This window comes from Asterias amurensis, chromosome 3 (genome assembly GCF_032118995.1).
Source record: "Asterias amurensis chromosome 3, ASM3211899v1".
Taxonomy (NCBI): domain Eukaryota; kingdom Metazoa; phylum Echinodermata; class Asteroidea; order Forcipulatida; family Asteriidae; genus Asterias; species Asterias amurensis.
This window is the reverse complement of record NC_092650.1, coordinates 1,254,965-1,272,616: the sequence shown is the minus strand read 5'-3', so window position 1 is coordinate 1,272,616 and position 17,652 is coordinate 1,254,965. Positions and strand designations below refer to the sequence as shown.

The 17,652-nt window shown below is 38.3% G+C and overlaps 1 protein-coding gene across 1 annotated transcript; it reads right to left on the bottom strand.

Annotated features, from left to right (window-relative positions):
* Nucleotides 1-1,859: 1,859 nt before the first annotated feature.
* On the bottom strand, nucleotides 1,860-15,641 carry LOC139935179 (twisted gastrulation protein homolog 1-A-like). The gene is made up of 4 exons (XM_071929651.1): nucleotides 15,191-15,641; nucleotides 6,651-6,899; nucleotides 5,923-6,108; nucleotides 1,860-5,266 (listed from the first exon to the last, which is right to left on the bottom strand). The coding sequence occupies exons 2-4, from the start codon at nucleotides 6,871-6,873 to the stop codon at nucleotides 5,019-5,021; spliced, it is 657 nt and encodes a 218-aa protein (XP_071785752.1). The 5' UTR covers nucleotides 6,874-6,899; nucleotides 15,191-15,641; the 3' UTR covers nucleotides 1,860-5,018.
* Nucleotides 15,642-17,652: the final 2,011 nt, after the last annotated feature.

Here is a 17,652-nt window from a genome sequence, read left to right as displayed (position 1 = left end):
ATAAAACTTTGTCGCCTTGTTCGTTGTTTATCCCTTGCTTTTTTCCGTGTGCTTTCTGACTGTTTCTCTCTCTATTCATGTATTTTCACTAAACTGCTGGACTTGTATACACTTATATACCTTTCTCCTGAAGACGAGCAGAGTATACTGTTCGAAAAGTCGAGACCAAACTGGCTCTTTTCAGAGCCACCACTCCTTCAAAAGAGATTTTACTCATGGTTGCCCGCAAGTTAACTATTCATATTTATATTTATAGTTGCTCTTATTCTCCACACCATGCAAAGCTTCAAACACCATTTACTTATATACCTGTTCGTGTGTTTTGTGTTGCCATTTAGCCTTCAAGAGAGACTCTACCAGGGTTGAAACATCAGGCCCTGAAAATTGTTTGCATTTATACCATGGGTCCATTTGGTTAGTAAGCAGTTTGCAACATCCAATTTTTTTTCTCAGTGATGAAAACTTTGCAACTTCTTTCTCGACCTACTTACATTTACTTCTTTCGGTTACTAAGTTTGTTCTTTATTCTGTTCAATTATCACCAACAAAATGTAAATAATATGTTCACTGGGAGACTTTTGAGTTGCTTGGTAGCAGCTGGTTTTCATTGTTCTGTAGTTCTGAGCATGTGTACATTTTCTTAAAAGATGATGGATTTACCTGGTAAGTCCGCTTCCCCCTAACATCCCAAACCGAAAGTCTCTAATAATTTGTTTTTGGATTCTGTAGACATCAATCAGATGGTGTTTTCGAATCGTACATAAGTAAAGGGCAAGACTTAGATGAATCATACATTTTACTCTGAACTTGAAAAAACGTTTTATAAAATGTGGGCATGCCTACCACAAGCTTTGGCTATTCTGGTTATGATCCCATTTCCTCAATATTGTACTTTGTTATATTGATTTTGATTATCTGGTGGAATTGAAATAAATGTCTTGTAATAATAATGAGCATTTACCTGGTAAAAAAACCAAAAAAAAACCCAGAAAAGCCTAAGCTTCAATGTGCCCCGCTTGTGGAGTGGGTCACCTGAGGTGCGTGCCGTCACCACGAAAGGGCCAGTGTGATCGTTCGATTAGCTCGTCAGGGGCTCACCCGAGTGAGCACTGCGAGGTCGACCCAGGGAAGCTAAATGAACGCACCCATTAAGTAGAAAGTGTGCCATTTGTTTTCCTGTACTTTATCATCGAGAAGAAAACTTTGGTGACCTTTAAGTTTGGAGGAAGGACGGAGGATAAATGTGATGCTTCATCTCCTGTTATTTCAAGCTGTTTTTCAGGGTGACATGTAATCAAGTGTGAGATTTATAGTAATTCATTGACACCAATTAACTAAAAATTAAGTGTATTAGGGTGAGATACTCCCTGAGGCGCTCACCAGTCACTTAAAAGGGTTGTAAGTCAGGAAACATCAATCCTAATTTAATTAAAATGTGTGATGTCGTTCTTCAATAGTCTACATTTCTGTAAAAACATTTTTGTTCTCCATTTTGTGCATGAGGTGATATCAGGCATGACATTTTGGTCTTTTTTTTTAAGTACAAGGGCTGACTGACCTACCAGGATAACATGGTGTGATTTTGGCAAAACATAAATCATTTTGAAATAGTTCAAAGATATCACTTTTGCCTCTAGCTAACGGACAACCTTGGTAGTCTAGTTGGTATGACACTGCTCTAAAATTGCAAGGGTCGTGGGTTCGAATCCCACCCGAGTAACATGCCTGTGATATTTTGTTCACAAGACTCGGGGGGAAAGTATCGAGTATTCAGTGCTAACACACATCAGTGTATGGGTAAAAACCAAAATTAATATAACTTATCACTTACTAATTAAATTAGGAAACTAACTCAGAAATGTTTTAGCTAGTTTTCATTTTATTTCTCTTCTTAAAAATGGAAGCACAAATGATGTTCCAAAATGCCAACACATAGGATATTTCCATCAAAACACATTTGGCAATACATAGGTAGAACTTTAAAAAATAATAATAATGACATCCACTACATACAGAGCTCTGACAATCTGGCAGTCTATATTGATGCGACATAATTATGCGATATGTTTTTAAATGAGACATGTTTGCTTCAAGGCACGCTGACTCTTCTTGTGACCCGACCTCAAAGATGGCAGACACGGCGGCTGCTTCACAAATCTACAAGATGTTCAAGAGTGTACCCCACTACATAAACTCCAATAGAATACAGTGCAAAATGCTAAATATTCAAAAATACATGAAAAATACAAGGAATTCTCACAGCTTTTTACAGAAAAAGTGTACTTATTCATTGACTCTTCCACTATTATCCTCTGCTTATTTGGGGAGTTCCAAACCCCGTAGAGTTATTCTCCCTCTAAATACAAACACCCCTACCCAGGGTGTAAGTTTCCAAATGTACGATCAACAGTCTTGAAAAATTTTCTTACACCTCTCGGCAAATTTGACCACAAAATTTGTTCTATATGTTTCTCAGATTGTGTTTATCAATTACGGATTATAACCGCTCTGGATTTTTGGGAATATCTCAAAAACGCTACCACCTTTTGAAATGAAATTTTTTACAGGTTAGTTTTATTGTATTTATCTACATTTGTATAGGATTAAAACAATCAAAAGGTTCCAAAACCCAAAGGTGTACATTCCCTTTAAAATGTCTTCCATTAATCTCTGTTTTCTTCGCCAAAATAAGCTGCAAATTCTACTTTAATATATACATGTACAAAACTGAACCAATTTCTGTCAATATTTTCAGAAAAGTGCCGACTGCTGACGGTAATGCAAGGAGTTTGCTAGGACGAATCAAACATATCTTGGAAATGTGAATTCGTTAACTGACATAATAGGAAATTATTGCTGAAAAATACTTATTAGCTAAGGGAAAAAGGGGGGGTTTTGAAATTGAATTCTCCCTGCCTTGCCTTCAAGCTTTTGACAGGATTGGACATCCCCCTTGTCTACATTTGTTAGAGTACATTCAGTCAAAATATGTTGTAAAAGGTTAAAAAGACAAGGTTACAAAAACAACTTACAAGAGCATGACAAGTAAATATGACACTATAATGAGGCATGTTTGCAGGCTGGTTTTAATATAACATCTAAATTTGGCAAACTCATAATGAATGTCACGCATCGTTAAGCGGAAATGGGCTGAAACGAAGCCTTAGAGATCTGTGAGAGTAAACCACCCCTTTCCTACCCCTCCCTTGGGGGAATCACTGCGGACATCTTGTCTTCAGGTCCTTTCCTAAACTGCCACTGTTTCCTTCCTTCGTTTCCCGAAACACTTTAACACAGATTCAACTTCCTTGTTTTTCAATTTTTAGTTTGAAACGTCTTGTTTGTTTTACCTTTATACATTATGTAAACCTCCATGATGCTTAAAACCATAGTATTTGGTCATGTCCCCTGTGTTCAGCTACGGTAATGAATACAAATGCTCATGATATCAAATGCGACCAGATCATTTGCACTTCTTGCCTCGATCTGGTTGAAATGGTTTGAATGATAAAAACAAAAATGTCTGCATTCTCAAATGTCTTTTAACCAAGCTTCTGTGCTTCTTCTAACTATATATATGAAATTTAAATATCACTGATGTTGAGAAGTATTTTAAAGAATACAAAAACCTTTGAATGTAAAATGTAAAACAAATATTACAGTTAAATTACTACAAAAAGAAACATTCAAATTTAATTTTTACATTTTGGATAACAAAAACTAGCAATTGTTTACATAAAGATATTTCGTGACTTTATCTAAATGTTCACTGAAAACAATATCTACGTTAATATAATCCTGAGGCGCCTACGGGTCTAACTTATCAACTTAACCTTTCCTTGTTGCGTTTTGTCAAATATCTCTTTCCAAACGGTGCTTCTTTTTTTTTAAATGGTGACTAAAATGGTTAGTGTTCCCCAGCACCGACACAAAAAGGAAATATCTATAATATGCCACAAATATACAAAGCAAAGTCATACAACTTGTTGGTAGTTTACAAAATACTTTATGCATGCATTACTCCTACAGAATGCTTTGCTAGCGTATTCTGGGAACTGTTAGTTCTGTACAGTTTTGAAGGTAGAGTCATACTTTGGTTAAAGCGCCCCCCTCCCCCCCCCAAAAAAAAAAAAAAAAAATGTGTGTAATTTTTGTCTGAAGCTTTAACTTGTGATAAAGATGGTAACGGCAGTAAGCAGCCTGTAAATTATTTCATCTGAAATGTTCAGCCATGACACTTGTGTCCTTTAGTGTCACTTAACTGTTGCTTCGTCCTTCGGATGGGATGTAAAGCCGTTGGTCCCATGTGTTGTGTAACGCATGTAAAAGAACCAAGTGCACTTATCGAGAGGAGAAGGGGTACGCCCCGGTGTTCCTGGCTGTGGCTGCTAAATGCGCCGTAGCACATTGTAAACCCTTATAAAGTGCTAAATAATTGGGTCTTATAATTCATCACTTCAATAACATATCTTTCTGAAAGTTTGTATATACTCAACGCATTGAGTACCTTGTTTGGTAGATACGTGTGCTATATAAGACTTCGATATTATTATTATATTTGAATTTGAGAACCGATTCATGCATGAATCATTTTCACAGATTTCTGAGGGGTTGGTGTCCATTCACAATTGCTGCAGTCAGCTTGCCAAATGTGGATCGACTCAACTTTCTACATTGTATCATTTATTGTATCTTTCTTGATAATTTTGGTGATAAATGAGCAATAAATTGACGAAAAAACAATGTATGACCCTACCTTAAACATAATCAAATCACAATCGTGGATATAAAACTACATAATATTTATAACTCCCATTCAAGCATTCTGCCTTGTCATGTTTTTGTTCAAAATGTGCTTGATACTGTCCGACCAGACGAAAATGTCAGTGCAGGTTTTGGAGTCCGATCAACTTTTCTGTACTCAACGCTCGTTTCATCTAACTGAACTCAAAGACTGCCGAGTGCCACACAGCTGCTCCTTTCAATAAATACTCATTCAGTCAATCACTCATTGTAACTCAGTAGTCTTCAATGGGGCACTCCTTACACTGCGGTTCGTTCTTGCCATAACTCAAACAGGATGAGCCAACGCACTCGCAGCAGCCGTTATGAAACCAACGCTGTCTAGCGGCACCCATGGAACGGCATGTATTCTCGCATTTACCAAGGGATGTACAGTCGTCCATGTAAGCAACGACGCATTCCTCCAATCCGGTGGAGTTGACGCTGCTGAAGATGGGTGACTCTTCCTCCTCCATTGTCTTCCCTGGTGAATTCAAACCAATACAAACAGAAACATTAAGACGAGTAACAATTTTGTTTGTAAGATTTCAAACTTTGTATGGTTGGAGTATAGTTAGGTGAGGTATGTGGTAGCACCATGTGCAAATCTCTTTTGAGAAGTGTTAACAACTCAATGTTTCGATCAGTATGCTCTAATTGTCTTCAGGAGAATAGAGAAATGTCTTTTCAGAACCAACACTACTCTTAAGAGATGTTCACCTCTTATGACCTCTGTGAGACCGGGGTGTCATGGCCGAAACGGTCTTGACTTTTGAAAGTGCCTTTTGCAAAAGGAAAATGGCCCTGCCCTTTCAACATGTTCAAAAATGAAATTCCTGGTCTGAGGGTGGTGGACTCAAGTTCTGTAGTTTACAGGATGTAGGTTTGAATCCTGGCCTGGTCAGTTGTGACACATGTGTCCTTGAGCAAGACACTTTGTCATAATTGCTTCTCTCCACCAAGGAGTACAAATGGGTACCGGCGAGAGCTGGGGGAGTAAGTCAGTATTGGCTTTGATGGACTGGCATCCAGTCGTTTAATGACAATGAAACCGGATATAAACACCGGCCTGATGAGCCATATTGGCTGATGAGCCATATTCCAGATATATCCTTAAGATCTTTCAAGAGGACATCTTACCAGGAGGCATAATAAGTAGCCCTTGTTCTTTCAGGGTGAGTGGCATCGCTATCCATCTCAGGTTAGGGTCCTGTGAAGCTTCTAAGCTGGTCAGAGCTTGGAAGAGAGACGGTAGCGGAGTCAGCTCAAGAAGAGTGCTCAGACGCCATTCTGGAATTGGACTTTGACCTTGAGCTCTACACAGACCTGTTGACAAACAATTAAACAAATAATCAATGACTCAATTCATCCATCCAATCAATCAATCAATCCAATAAAGTTGAGTTATTTGTTGAAAATACATCAGCACATTTTACCTGCAATACTAATTTTAACCCTTTTTTGATGTTATTTTTCATGGACGAAATTGTAAAATAAAATTAAAATTTGCCATATAAATTTACAAAAAAATGCTTTTACCGTTTGTGTGTTTTGGCTTGTTTCCTCAATCCATACTGATATTTTTAACAAAAAGCTCTATTACCTGATTTAAATGGGCCCAATGTCATGGCTCTGCTTATCCCCGAATTCTGCGCTGACAATCACCATTCTCCGCTTACTGTGCAAGCACCCAATTTCTGCGCAAGCTGTGTTGGCATAAACGTAGAATGCCTAGTAACATGGGGTACGCACGCACAGAAGCCAATCTCCCTGCTAACCCATGAAATGTGCTTGAAGTAAGCACAGAATTCTCTGCTCCGTTAGCGCAGATTATTTGCAGTTTACAGTGGACTTATCTGACAACTCACCAGTACAACTGCAGCACTCCTCCCAGTAATCAGCCAAGCAACGTGAGCAGTTTAAACAGCAGCTGCAGTTTTCAGCCTCGTACCTGCAGCCGCAGGAGCCGATGAGTTGACACTTACTGACCTCTGAAGCGCAGCGGTTCTCATTGCAACCGATGATGTGACCAATCGCGCAAGCCCAGAGGATGGCCAGGAGGGCAAGGGTCAAATAGTGTCTGTCGATCATGGTGATGACGATGTCTCCAACTCTTCCTAAACATCAACAGAAAATTATACGATTAAGTTTTATAATTCAATTCAAGTTAACATTTATTTCCATATTTATTTCCGGAAGATCTTTCTTTGTGTTTATGTGTATGTGTATACTTTGACACTCTTGAAAGATAATTAAAAATAACAATCACTATCATTACTTTTTCTAAAAGATATTACACCATAAGGCTTTTTATTTAAATGAAAACCACATGATCCCTGGGCTGTCCCATTGGTGGGCTGTCCCATTGGTGTGCTGGCCCAATGTTAAAATTACAGGTCTCCGATGGCCTGTGGTCCAGTGTTAACTTTGAACCTTTACTTCTAGGGAAGCCAAGGGGATAGCTTATGATAAAACGCTTTAGTAAAATGATGACTGTAAAACAAGGAATAATCCAGGTTTTCAGGATGAGCAAACAAATGGCACATGATATTTTAGTAAGACATTTATGGCGTGTCATCGAGCACTGGTGTTTCTGATCAGCACAGTGAGGGTTTGAATCCTGGTTTTGACACTTGTTGACACAATTACTGCTTCGTCATGCCGATGGGAGCCAAAGCAGTAGGTCCCAAGTGAAGTGTAATCATTGAGCTATAAAAAGAATAATTTCATGGTGCAGAAATAAAGTGTCAAGACTGAGAATCAAACCCACACTGCACTGATCAGAAACACCGGCGCTCAATGACAAGCCATAAATGTCTTACAAAAATATCATGTTTTTCAAAGGATAAATTGATCCCAAGCCAAAACTTTTTTGCAACTTCAAAGTCAACTTAAATCAGGAATATTTCATGACTGAAAGCAATGAGAAACATTTAACTTCACTTAATTCCAAATTAAATATTTCCAAGTGGCCTGTGACACAGTGGACTTCCAACATGCGGACTCTACACCATTCCACAGTTTAAAGGCAGTGGACACTATTGGTAATTGTCAAAGACTAGCCTTCACAGTTGGTGGGTCTCAACATATGCATAAAATAACAAACCTGTGAAAATTTGAGCTCAATCGGTCGTGGAACTTGCGAGATATGAATGAAAGAAAAAAACATTCTTGTCACACGAAGGTGTGTGCGTTTAGATGGTTGATTTCGAGACCTCAAGTTCTAAATCCGAGGTCTCGAAATCAAATTCGTGGAAAACTACTGATTTCTCAAAAACTATGGCACTTCAGAGGGAGCCGTTTCTCACAATGTGTTATACCATCAACCTCTCCCCATTACTCATCACCAAGAAAGGTTTTATGCTAATAATTATTTTGAGTAATTACCAATAGTGTCCACTGCCTTTAAACACTGGATTCTCATCAAGCTGTGATTGATAGATTCTTCCAAACACTCCTGCAACTCCTGCAATCTACATCAGTGATTCACACACTCCTTGTTTACCAGTTTGTCACGCTTGCCCTCACCACACCAGTCATACTGATGACTGAACTTGAACCGAAGTCCCCCCCCCTCGCCCCGTGCCAGCATGGCCTGGCCGGGGCTTGCCAGTTCACAGCACCATGAGGGGAAATGATGAAAATTGGTTGAATGCCATGAGCGGAAGTTATCTTACCCATGAATTAGAGTATGGCCTTATTGGAGAACTACTCCTGAATCACACTGTGGAATCGTAGAGTATCGAATCTTGATGGCAGTAGTAGCGTAACAATACATGTAACATGTAGTTTAACAAGACTTTAATAATGGAGGGTGGGTACCATCTAACACTTTAGCATTGGTAAAGCCTTAAGCCTTTGGATAGGAAATGACTGTCTACAGTTGTGGTTCGGCTGGCTTTGGTTATTGGCTTTAACCACAACGCTGAAACTTTACACAAAGGTAGCGGACTAGAAAATCAGTACACTTGGCTTTCTGGATGTGAAACTTATTCAGTTCTCAAGGAACATTCCAACACCTCTGCTAAACATCCACAACACATGGCCATACACTGAGCATAAATCCTCCTTAATTTCTCGCCTCATCAATTTCAGCACTGCACCTGCCCTAACACCTGTTGTTCAAGATTAAGAGGGGAGGTCAAAGGTTGGGGTCGGAGGTCAAGCATGCTCTTCCTCTTAGTCACACAAAGCCAGAGAGATTGATCGCTCTTTGGGATGGTGTTAAAGTTCTTGGTCTGTTTAGGTTTCCCTGTCTGTATATTTATTTACAATTCGTCACATACTTCTTTCTTTCACCCCTAATCTTCAGTGTTTGCGGACAGACTAGAAACACCTGGGAAATTGTACTAAACTGACACTTTAAACCTTACAAAGTACAAGTACAATCTTGTCTAATTTCCCTCCGTGGCTTTACAGTTAGATTTGTTTCACACCATTGCACACCGACAAATTGCTATTTTGAAATGGCATTGTGGTAAAGAGATTAAGGTTTCCCACTGAACCACTCCAGTCTTACAGGTATAAGTGTTCCGAAGGACCATAGACCCTGGTAGGACCTAGGCCCCAGGGCCTATTTAGAAGAGTTCCGAGAAGCATGAGTGCTGGGTTTTAACACAGAGTAAGGTTTTAATCACAATATCTTCGGGGTGATAGTCATTGCTGACAAAAGTGTCTGAAATTAATCAAATTCTTAGGAGGTATGTCAAAATAATGACATTTCCGTCTGTTGGAAACCTCTGGGGTTTAGATTTCACAGAACTTTTGGGTACAGTGTCTTCGCACTACAGAAGTAGACTAAAGAGCAGAATTGGACAAAATTGTGGACAAAATTACAGCTGATTTTCTTCACTAGGCTGAGTTAATAAGTCTAAATTCAAATAAAAGTCTGAAGTGTCTCAAACCTGGATATTACACAATGTATTGAGGTTCATGGTAAGCTTTGTACTAGTCTGAAGCTCTCCCAAAGGGGTGGAAAGACGTTTGAAAATTTCTTTTAAAAATAACATCATCACAATTTTTGTGTTGGGGAAAGTACATGTGAATAAATTTCAATCTACTTGTTTTTATAATTACAAACGTACAAACAAAGTGTGCAAATTTCATGTTTGGATGTCAACATTTTGAGAAAACAACAAAAAACATTTATAGGTATGACTTGAGGCATTACTGCATGGTGAAGTATTGAGATTTATTTGGTTTGACATTATTTGGTTTGTGGTTCTACCATGTGTTAATAAATAGTGCTCTTTGTTGTGTAGATTGTTCTTACAAGAACAGTTGTCTATATTTTCAGGGGTTGTGTCTTTCTTGTTCATATTCTTTCTTATTTCGATTGCTATAATCGAAATAAGCAGTCGTGATTGCTACGGTCTCTGAAGACTATTTTCTCAAAAGGACTGGTTAATCTCAAGTACAACTAGTCGTTTTTGGTTCTCAATAATTACAAATCCTGGACTTTGACGTTAAACAGACAGCCCCATTTGTCATATTTGTGGGTTTGTAAACAGAGAAATGAATTTGCCTCTTCTCCTTGCACTTTTTGAAGTGTACAAATCCTCACGGAGCAACTCTTTACCTTGGCAACACTTCCTGACTAAGCACAGTTTTCCAGCACTATCCACTCCAAAAGTCCATCCATATTCTCTATTGACACCCCATAACACTGTCATCATAAAACATTGGCTGGATGTTCTTTCCGTCCTTCTCAAAAAATGAAAAATAACTTGGCACAGTCAGCTTGATGTGATTTATGATCGACTCACACCCGACCACCAATTATAATTGCACTTTGCGAGAGTTTATTTGAGTTCAGTAATTTATCTCCTCACCAGAGTGAGTGGGAACTGTCTCCAAGGTATGGCCTGGTTCAAAATCAAACTCCCAGTGTAAAACTTAGGCTTCAACCTGACTCAATAGTCAAGTACGTTTATTCCTCTCCATTTAACTTAAAGTGGTGGTACATCATTGATTTTAAGAAGAGCAACTGAAGCCAACCCGAGTCTCCGTCAGTCTACCAACAGCTTTTTTATTCATGAACTAAAGGAAAACTTGACTTGCACCCTCAAACAAAGATTGATCACCAACGTTTGGGCTGAAAAGTTGGTAAAGCCCCAGTTCGTTTATCAAAAAACTAAAATCCCGCTCTAGTCAATTTTTCTCTTTTCAACCCCTAATTATTTAAAAATTTACCCAGTTAGTTTCCCTTCTGGTTTACTACCTGGGCCCGATTTCATAACGCTGCTTAGCGGTCGATTTTGTGCTTACTGAGCAATTTCATAGCGCTGCTAACCATAAGCACACGAAAGGCATGCTATTCCGGTGCTTACCACTTTAAAATAAATGATGTCACAATGCAAATCCACGGTAAACACGCAATATGGCCGCCCAATTTTTCTGCTAACCAGTGAAATACGCTAAGGATTAAGCAAAATTTTCTGCTACAGTAAGCACGCAAATTTGCTTACCGTTAAGCAGCGCTATGAAATTGGGCCCTGAGCTTGACTAAGCACATGAAAGCTTCAGACCTGGAATTACACAGTGCCATGGCCTTGATGTCCCATCAAAAACTTTCTATAGACTTAAAGATTTTCAAATGGATGCCCTTTACAAAATAAAAAATGACCTTGCCCGCTCAAAGATGAAATCCAGGCCTAAAACTTAAAACAGGCACAGGAAAACTTTAATAGGCAAAGAAAAAAACGAAAATAGTTGTCGACCAAAACCGCAAAAAATTTCCAAGCAGAGAGCTGGATCCCCTCTAAGATGTATTGATGTTTTTCAGTTTCACTCAAATGTCAGCTCCATGTCCCAATGACATCTTGACGTACACAAGGTATTTGTAGGTCTTACTCCTAGAGTGCAGGCATGGGGTCAGTATTGCTCATCCTGCGCTAGCGCTATTATTAATAACTAACTAGCAATAGGGCAAAGCAGCCATTGGGAAAACACACAAGATATGACGGTATGAGTGGAATTAGACCTCCATGGTATGAGATTGCAGAACAGCCTACAGTTTGGTTTCTTACAAGATAATTTCTGGGTAATTTTTTTTCCATTTCAAAGTTTCAATGGCATACTATGAATGGATGTGAATAAAACATGTCCTATCTCAGCCTCCTTTTTACACTTTTTATGGCAAAACAGGTTTTATCTGAACTAACTTGCTTTTCTCAAAATGTCATTTTTCGAGTTCAGGCCATTTTGCACAGCTACAGAATGTATCTGAGTTCTGGAAAACCAGGTTTACTCCCTGGGTTTTGTAAACAGACTTCCCAGTAGATCCCTCGTTCACATTTGTATCAATCTCAGTTTACATTGTAAAATTCTTCCCATTCTTGAGTTAATTCACTTCCAGATGTTTTAGGTACAACCATTACACAATACAATTGAGATGGTTGAGTCAGGCAGATTACATGACTGAGCAATTTGCAATTTATACCAATTTTACTTCCATTCCAAACTGAATTTGTTTTTAAACTACAAGCAAGAAGTCATCCAATTTAAAGGTCGGGTCATAGATTGCTTTTTGTCAACGTAATGCTGATTTATAGGCACAATTATAAAGGAAGCTACAGTAAAAATCACATGTGAACGATTGAGCTGGATATACATGTGTAGTGTCTAGGTTGAGAAAAGAACAAAAAAAACAAGTTATTTTCACAAAAAAAAGTTGAATCCATTCTCATTTAGCTAAGTGACAGTGGGTACCAACTGCCTCTCAGGCTGCAGTATTTGCGAAACGCGGACACCAACCCTTACAAATCTGAGAAACGATCCAAGCATGAATTGTTACTCGGAATCAAAATCAAATGCTTTGAAGTGAAGATTTTACAAAACCTCATTACTTCAAAGGGAATCCGTTCTCAAAATAGTTTATGATATCATTAGCTGCAGTGCCTCTTATTTGAAGAGCAAGGACAGAAACTTTCCAAGTAAGTTTGGAGTATCTCAAGATATACCAAAGATAACAAAAACAAACCTGTTAAAATTTGGGCTGGATGGTCATCCGGCTTCAGGCATGAAGCCGTTCTCAGATTCAATTATTTTGTGAAAAATTACCTTTCTCTGAAAATGCATTACAAAGTGTGTCGTTTCTAACAATGTTTTATAGTAATGTAACACAGCTCTCCAGTAATCTTTACCAAGTAAGTTTATATGGTCATTAGTTTTTGTAACAATTACTAAAAGTGTTCACTCCCTTTAAATCTTTGACACACAAATGTCTCAATACAGAAGGTTACCAGAGAAAGTTCCAAGCATTTTACAAAACTTGTGACTTGTTCCCTGCCTGCAATTTTTTTTTAAAGATATTGTCTACGCTTTATCAACACCCTGCTCAGATTCAAGATGTTCCTCAAAGGTTATTTTTTGTATTTTGGAAAAGGAATCTTGTTAGGGTCAGGGAAACTTGAACAAATAAACAAATGTGTGAACTGATCATTTACAATGAGAATTAGACCTGCCAGTTTGAGTGAAAAATGTATGTTTGATGTGTGAGAATTATGAAGAGTTGTTGTTCAATTGTTTATGCTTTGAAGTACAAACGCTTTCTCCTATCAACAAATCACATAACCCTCTGTCTACATCACAACTTTCCTATTAAACCAATATTGACAATACAGGTTTTATTTACGTGATCTGCTCGCCCACTTCAAATTGCCTCCAGCCTTAAGGTCATCAATGTTAACCTATGACCTTAAAGGTCGCATTTATACATGGAATAACTCTGCAAGAAGTTATGGACCTCAGATTATACCCCTAGGGTTTGTATTGCACATTATGCAGTCAGAGTTTAAGAGCTTATAAATACAGCACTCAGCAGCTAGTAGGATACTCGTGTTACAACTTTAGCAGGCTGATTGGTAACTTTGTTTACAGTATTATGTACATACACTGGCTGAAATTGACCAGACCTGCCCTTTTCTGTACTGCTGCAGTGATTGTTTTTGTAAAGTCTTAGAACACTTGTCTAAGAATAGTAGTAAAAGAGAACCTGTACTGATAAACAATTGGTTTTCAGAAGAAATAATTGTTGTTGTTGTTGCGATTTCATAAAAATCAGAACAAAACTTGTATAAAAGTTTGTTCTTGCTTACTACAATGTCACTTTAGAGTTCAGACAGAATTAACCCAACAATGAACAATTGGTTTTCAGAAGAAATAATTGTTGTTGTTACGATTTCATAAAAAGCAGAATAAAACTTGTATAAAAGTTTGTTCTTGCTTACTACAATGTCACTTTAGAGTTCAGACAGAATTAACCCAACAATGAACAATTGGTTTTCAGAAAAAAATAATTGTTGTAGTTACGATTTCATAAAAAGCAGAACAAAACTTGTATAAAAGTTTATGCTTGCTTATATGTCACTTTCAGACAGAATTAACCTAGCAATGAAAAATTGGTTTTCAGAAGTATAAACTTTTGTTTTTGGTACAAAATTTATTTCAAAAAAAGTTTGAGAATGTTTTTTAATAATAGTTTGTGATATTTTAAAGTAAATTCTTAATTTTGTTGTTTTAACGTGTAAATTACTCCTATTGCTACAAATGGGCTTTTGAACTAACAACATTCAATTTATTTTATCGCTGATAGACAAAGAATGGAACAATTTCTGTGGCCTGTCAGTGTCACCACTTTTTCACTCATTATTACCAAATGGAATATCTCATTTTTTAGATACAATTTATTTCATAATGACTAAGAAGGTGGCGGCTGGATACAACACAAACAATTTCCCAAAATATCAGAAATTACTACATTAAGAGCATAAAGCTTTCTATAGGCATTTCAATCAATTATTTTGCTAACATTGACATGTTTATAATGTAACCTTTTTAATTCACTTTAATTGCCTTACTACTTCACCATGACCTTGAAGTTATTAATATTTACAAAGTTCAGATTTCCAAGGTATTCCAAAATAAAAAGAAATGCAGTGTCAGACCGCTAGTTTTTCATACATTGATGACCAAAAACATCATTAAAAAAGAATGAAACAGTGGGGTGTTTAGCACATCTTCCTAAAAAATACATTTATGAAAAACGTGAAATGAATACTATAAAAACTCACACAAAGTATCAACTTTAATAATGATATTTTCAATGGGAAATTAACATTTTAAATCAATGATGTTCTTTAAAGCTGACAAACTTGTAAACAAAACAGTGCAGTTTGGTAAAACTTCTTCCATGATTTAGATGTAACTACTAAGTTAGAAGAATATTATCTTTAATTTTAAAGGAAAAGCAGAAAAACAATGGCATCCGGACGATCACTGCGAGTCAACGATCTGGGGTTATATCTTAAAGTTTGCTATGCTTTCTGATCTCCCTCTGGCTATGGGGTTTTTGCAAGTCTCAATCGCACAATACCTGATCCCACAAAACGTGTTCATTAAAACTTACCTCAATTCGTAAAAACCTTCCAGCAACAGCTATCTCCACTTCAAGAATGCTAGTGAAAGAATCAGTCTTTTGTCTGGTTGTAAAATGACTGGTAAGCCCCACACAGAAGATCTATTGAAGTCTTCACCAATGCAGCGGGCGCCTTGTGGTTGCCGCACCGTGCGGTGAAACCTAAACACGGCAGGCCTTCTTCGATATCTTCGTGGGCGACCTTCCGTCAAATTGCTCACTCGATCGTGACGAATTCACCCTAAAATGCGTGAATTTCGGGGCGATGTATCCAACAGGAAGGGGGTCTGAGTGTGCTAGGTTGACTTATACAATTGTTGATCAACATCTTATGACAATCAGTGAAGAATTCAAGAGAAACTTAAAGACATTTCCGTTAGTAAACAGGGATCCGCAAGTCACGAAGTGTAAGTGTAGGCTATGGTAACAATTCTTATTTTATTCCTACGATCGAATTGGACCGGGCTGACCGCAGTCTATACAACGTTTTCTTATTCCGCTATGGTCTTATGTGCTGGCAGTGAGTACAGTCATGTATTTTCGCATTATATTGAAACAATAAGTGTGAATGTAATGTGAAACTATGATTATAAAAACCTGTTTATGGTTTATCGTACGCTTCGAGTTTTAAACAACAACAAATCGTGGGAAACGAAAACATAGGCAGTACTTCTTTATGCATTATTCATGACACTTCAGAGACAAAACTTCAGTGCGCGATAGACTCGTTGATTGGCTCATTAATTGATGGGATTTTCCCATGGAATGACTGAAAGGGAATTCCGAAACAATGTCTCAATATTGTTATCTTATTATGGCCCGCCGGAAGGGACGGGTAAGTGTTTAAAATTGTGAGGAATTGTCAAAAAAACATTGCATTGGAAAACTTAATTAGACACTAATTTTCTCTGCATATAATCAATTAACATCGCATGTATGGTATGCATGCAATCGACCGGGGTATGGTAGGCCTCTGCACATCAAGAACAAGCAAGATACTCGAGACAATAACTCAGTTTCCCCTTTCGTTGTCATTGATATAATTTTTACCGGAAAAGAAAAACGAAATTATCTTCTAAGAAAGTGAGGGCGGTATTTAGAATTAACGGTGTCTCGAAAACGTTGTCCTCTCGTAGCCTTCGATTCGATAATGTACGCGCTCGTCGTGAATAGTAGTAGCGCGCCCTCTTACGGCTTGAAGTGGGCGAACTGTGGCTGGCAAGCGCGGCAATGTTTGTTAGTCATGGAAATAGACGGGTAGCAAAGTAAGTCTCAATTAACAATAATTATTAGCGACGATTAAAATACCACAATTCTCCATATATTGACTATTTAGAATAGCGAAGAATTAATGAAGACTCCCCAGTCAATGCGATGTTCTCCCAAAATAATAAACGCCAAGCTGGCAGCAGCCAATCTCTCTCTCTCAAATTGTTTCACATATAATTCCCCTTCCTTTATTCCCTTTCCTTTAGGTTTCATTTGTTAATCATCAATTGTTTATTTAATAATGGGCAAACCGGTTGGGCTACCTCAGCCAGCCTCCCTCCCCACCTGCTATCTAAGCCCCCTCCCCCACAGCCCCTCACCCCATCCCCACTATGGGCAAGTGCCTGCTCGTGTCTATCTGCACAGTAGCTAGCATAACATTCACAGCACGTAACACCTTTACTCAGGGGGATTTATAAAGAACCGATGAGTTGCTCATCAATATCTTCAAGAATGACGTCTCATCTTGTCAAGAGAGGAGAAGAAAACAACATCAGTGTCCCTAGATAACTCAGCAACCTCCGGTTGTACACTCACCTTTGATAGCACGCATCATTAAGACGTGTCTCACCACGGCCTGATGCATGAGGAACTACCATGAATGATTTAGTAACCCCTTGAGAATTCTACCCTTTCCTCCTCAAGGAAGAGCGACGGTTGTGTCTTTGCTCCTCTTACCGTATCTTTGTTGAGGAGCGTGCCAGACCTCTCATGATCGGTCAGTGATTTGGGGGCGTTGGAACGACAGAGGGCACCCACCTTTACCATTGGTCATCGGCTCAGAGATGTTTGCGTTCGAAAAGCAATGGGGATCAGGTTGGCTCAGTGGTTACTGTCCCTGCCTTTCACCTCTGTGGACCCCGGTTTGAATCCAACCTCAGACTGGAGCATTACTTGTGGATTGGGTTTCAGTCTCTATCTGATTGCGCGGGTTTTTCCCCCACATCTAAAACTGATCATTTCTCGTTGTCTATCCAACCTGTTATTAGCGTTAATATTGTGCTGTTGGATGTGTAATGAAATAAAATAAATTTAAATTAGATTAAATTAAAATAAATAAATGATGCGGGAATAAGTTCGATCTAACCTTCGGTAACATTGAGTGCCTGGCGGTAGGCGAGGTGCCATTTATTATAAAAAACAAAACGGGATCCGTGAAGCACCAGCGTAGCAAGCACGAGCGG

What these genes read in the sequence shown, in the direction of transcription:
- LOC139935179 (XM_071929651.1), bottom strand. Translation starts at nt 6,873, where the DNA reads ATGATCGACAGACACTATTTGACCCTTGCCCTCCTGGCCATCCTCTGG. An exon ending in GGAGTGCTGCAGTTGTACTG is followed by an intron (nt 6,109 to 6,650) that starts GTGAGTTGTCAG and finishes GTTTGTCAACAG; the next exon opens with GTCTGTGTAGAGCTCAAGGT. An exon ending in GCTACTTATTATGCCTCCTG is followed by an intron (nt 5,267 to 5,922) that starts GTAAGATGTCCT and finishes TGAATTCACCAG; the next exon opens with GGAAGACAATGGAGGAGGAA.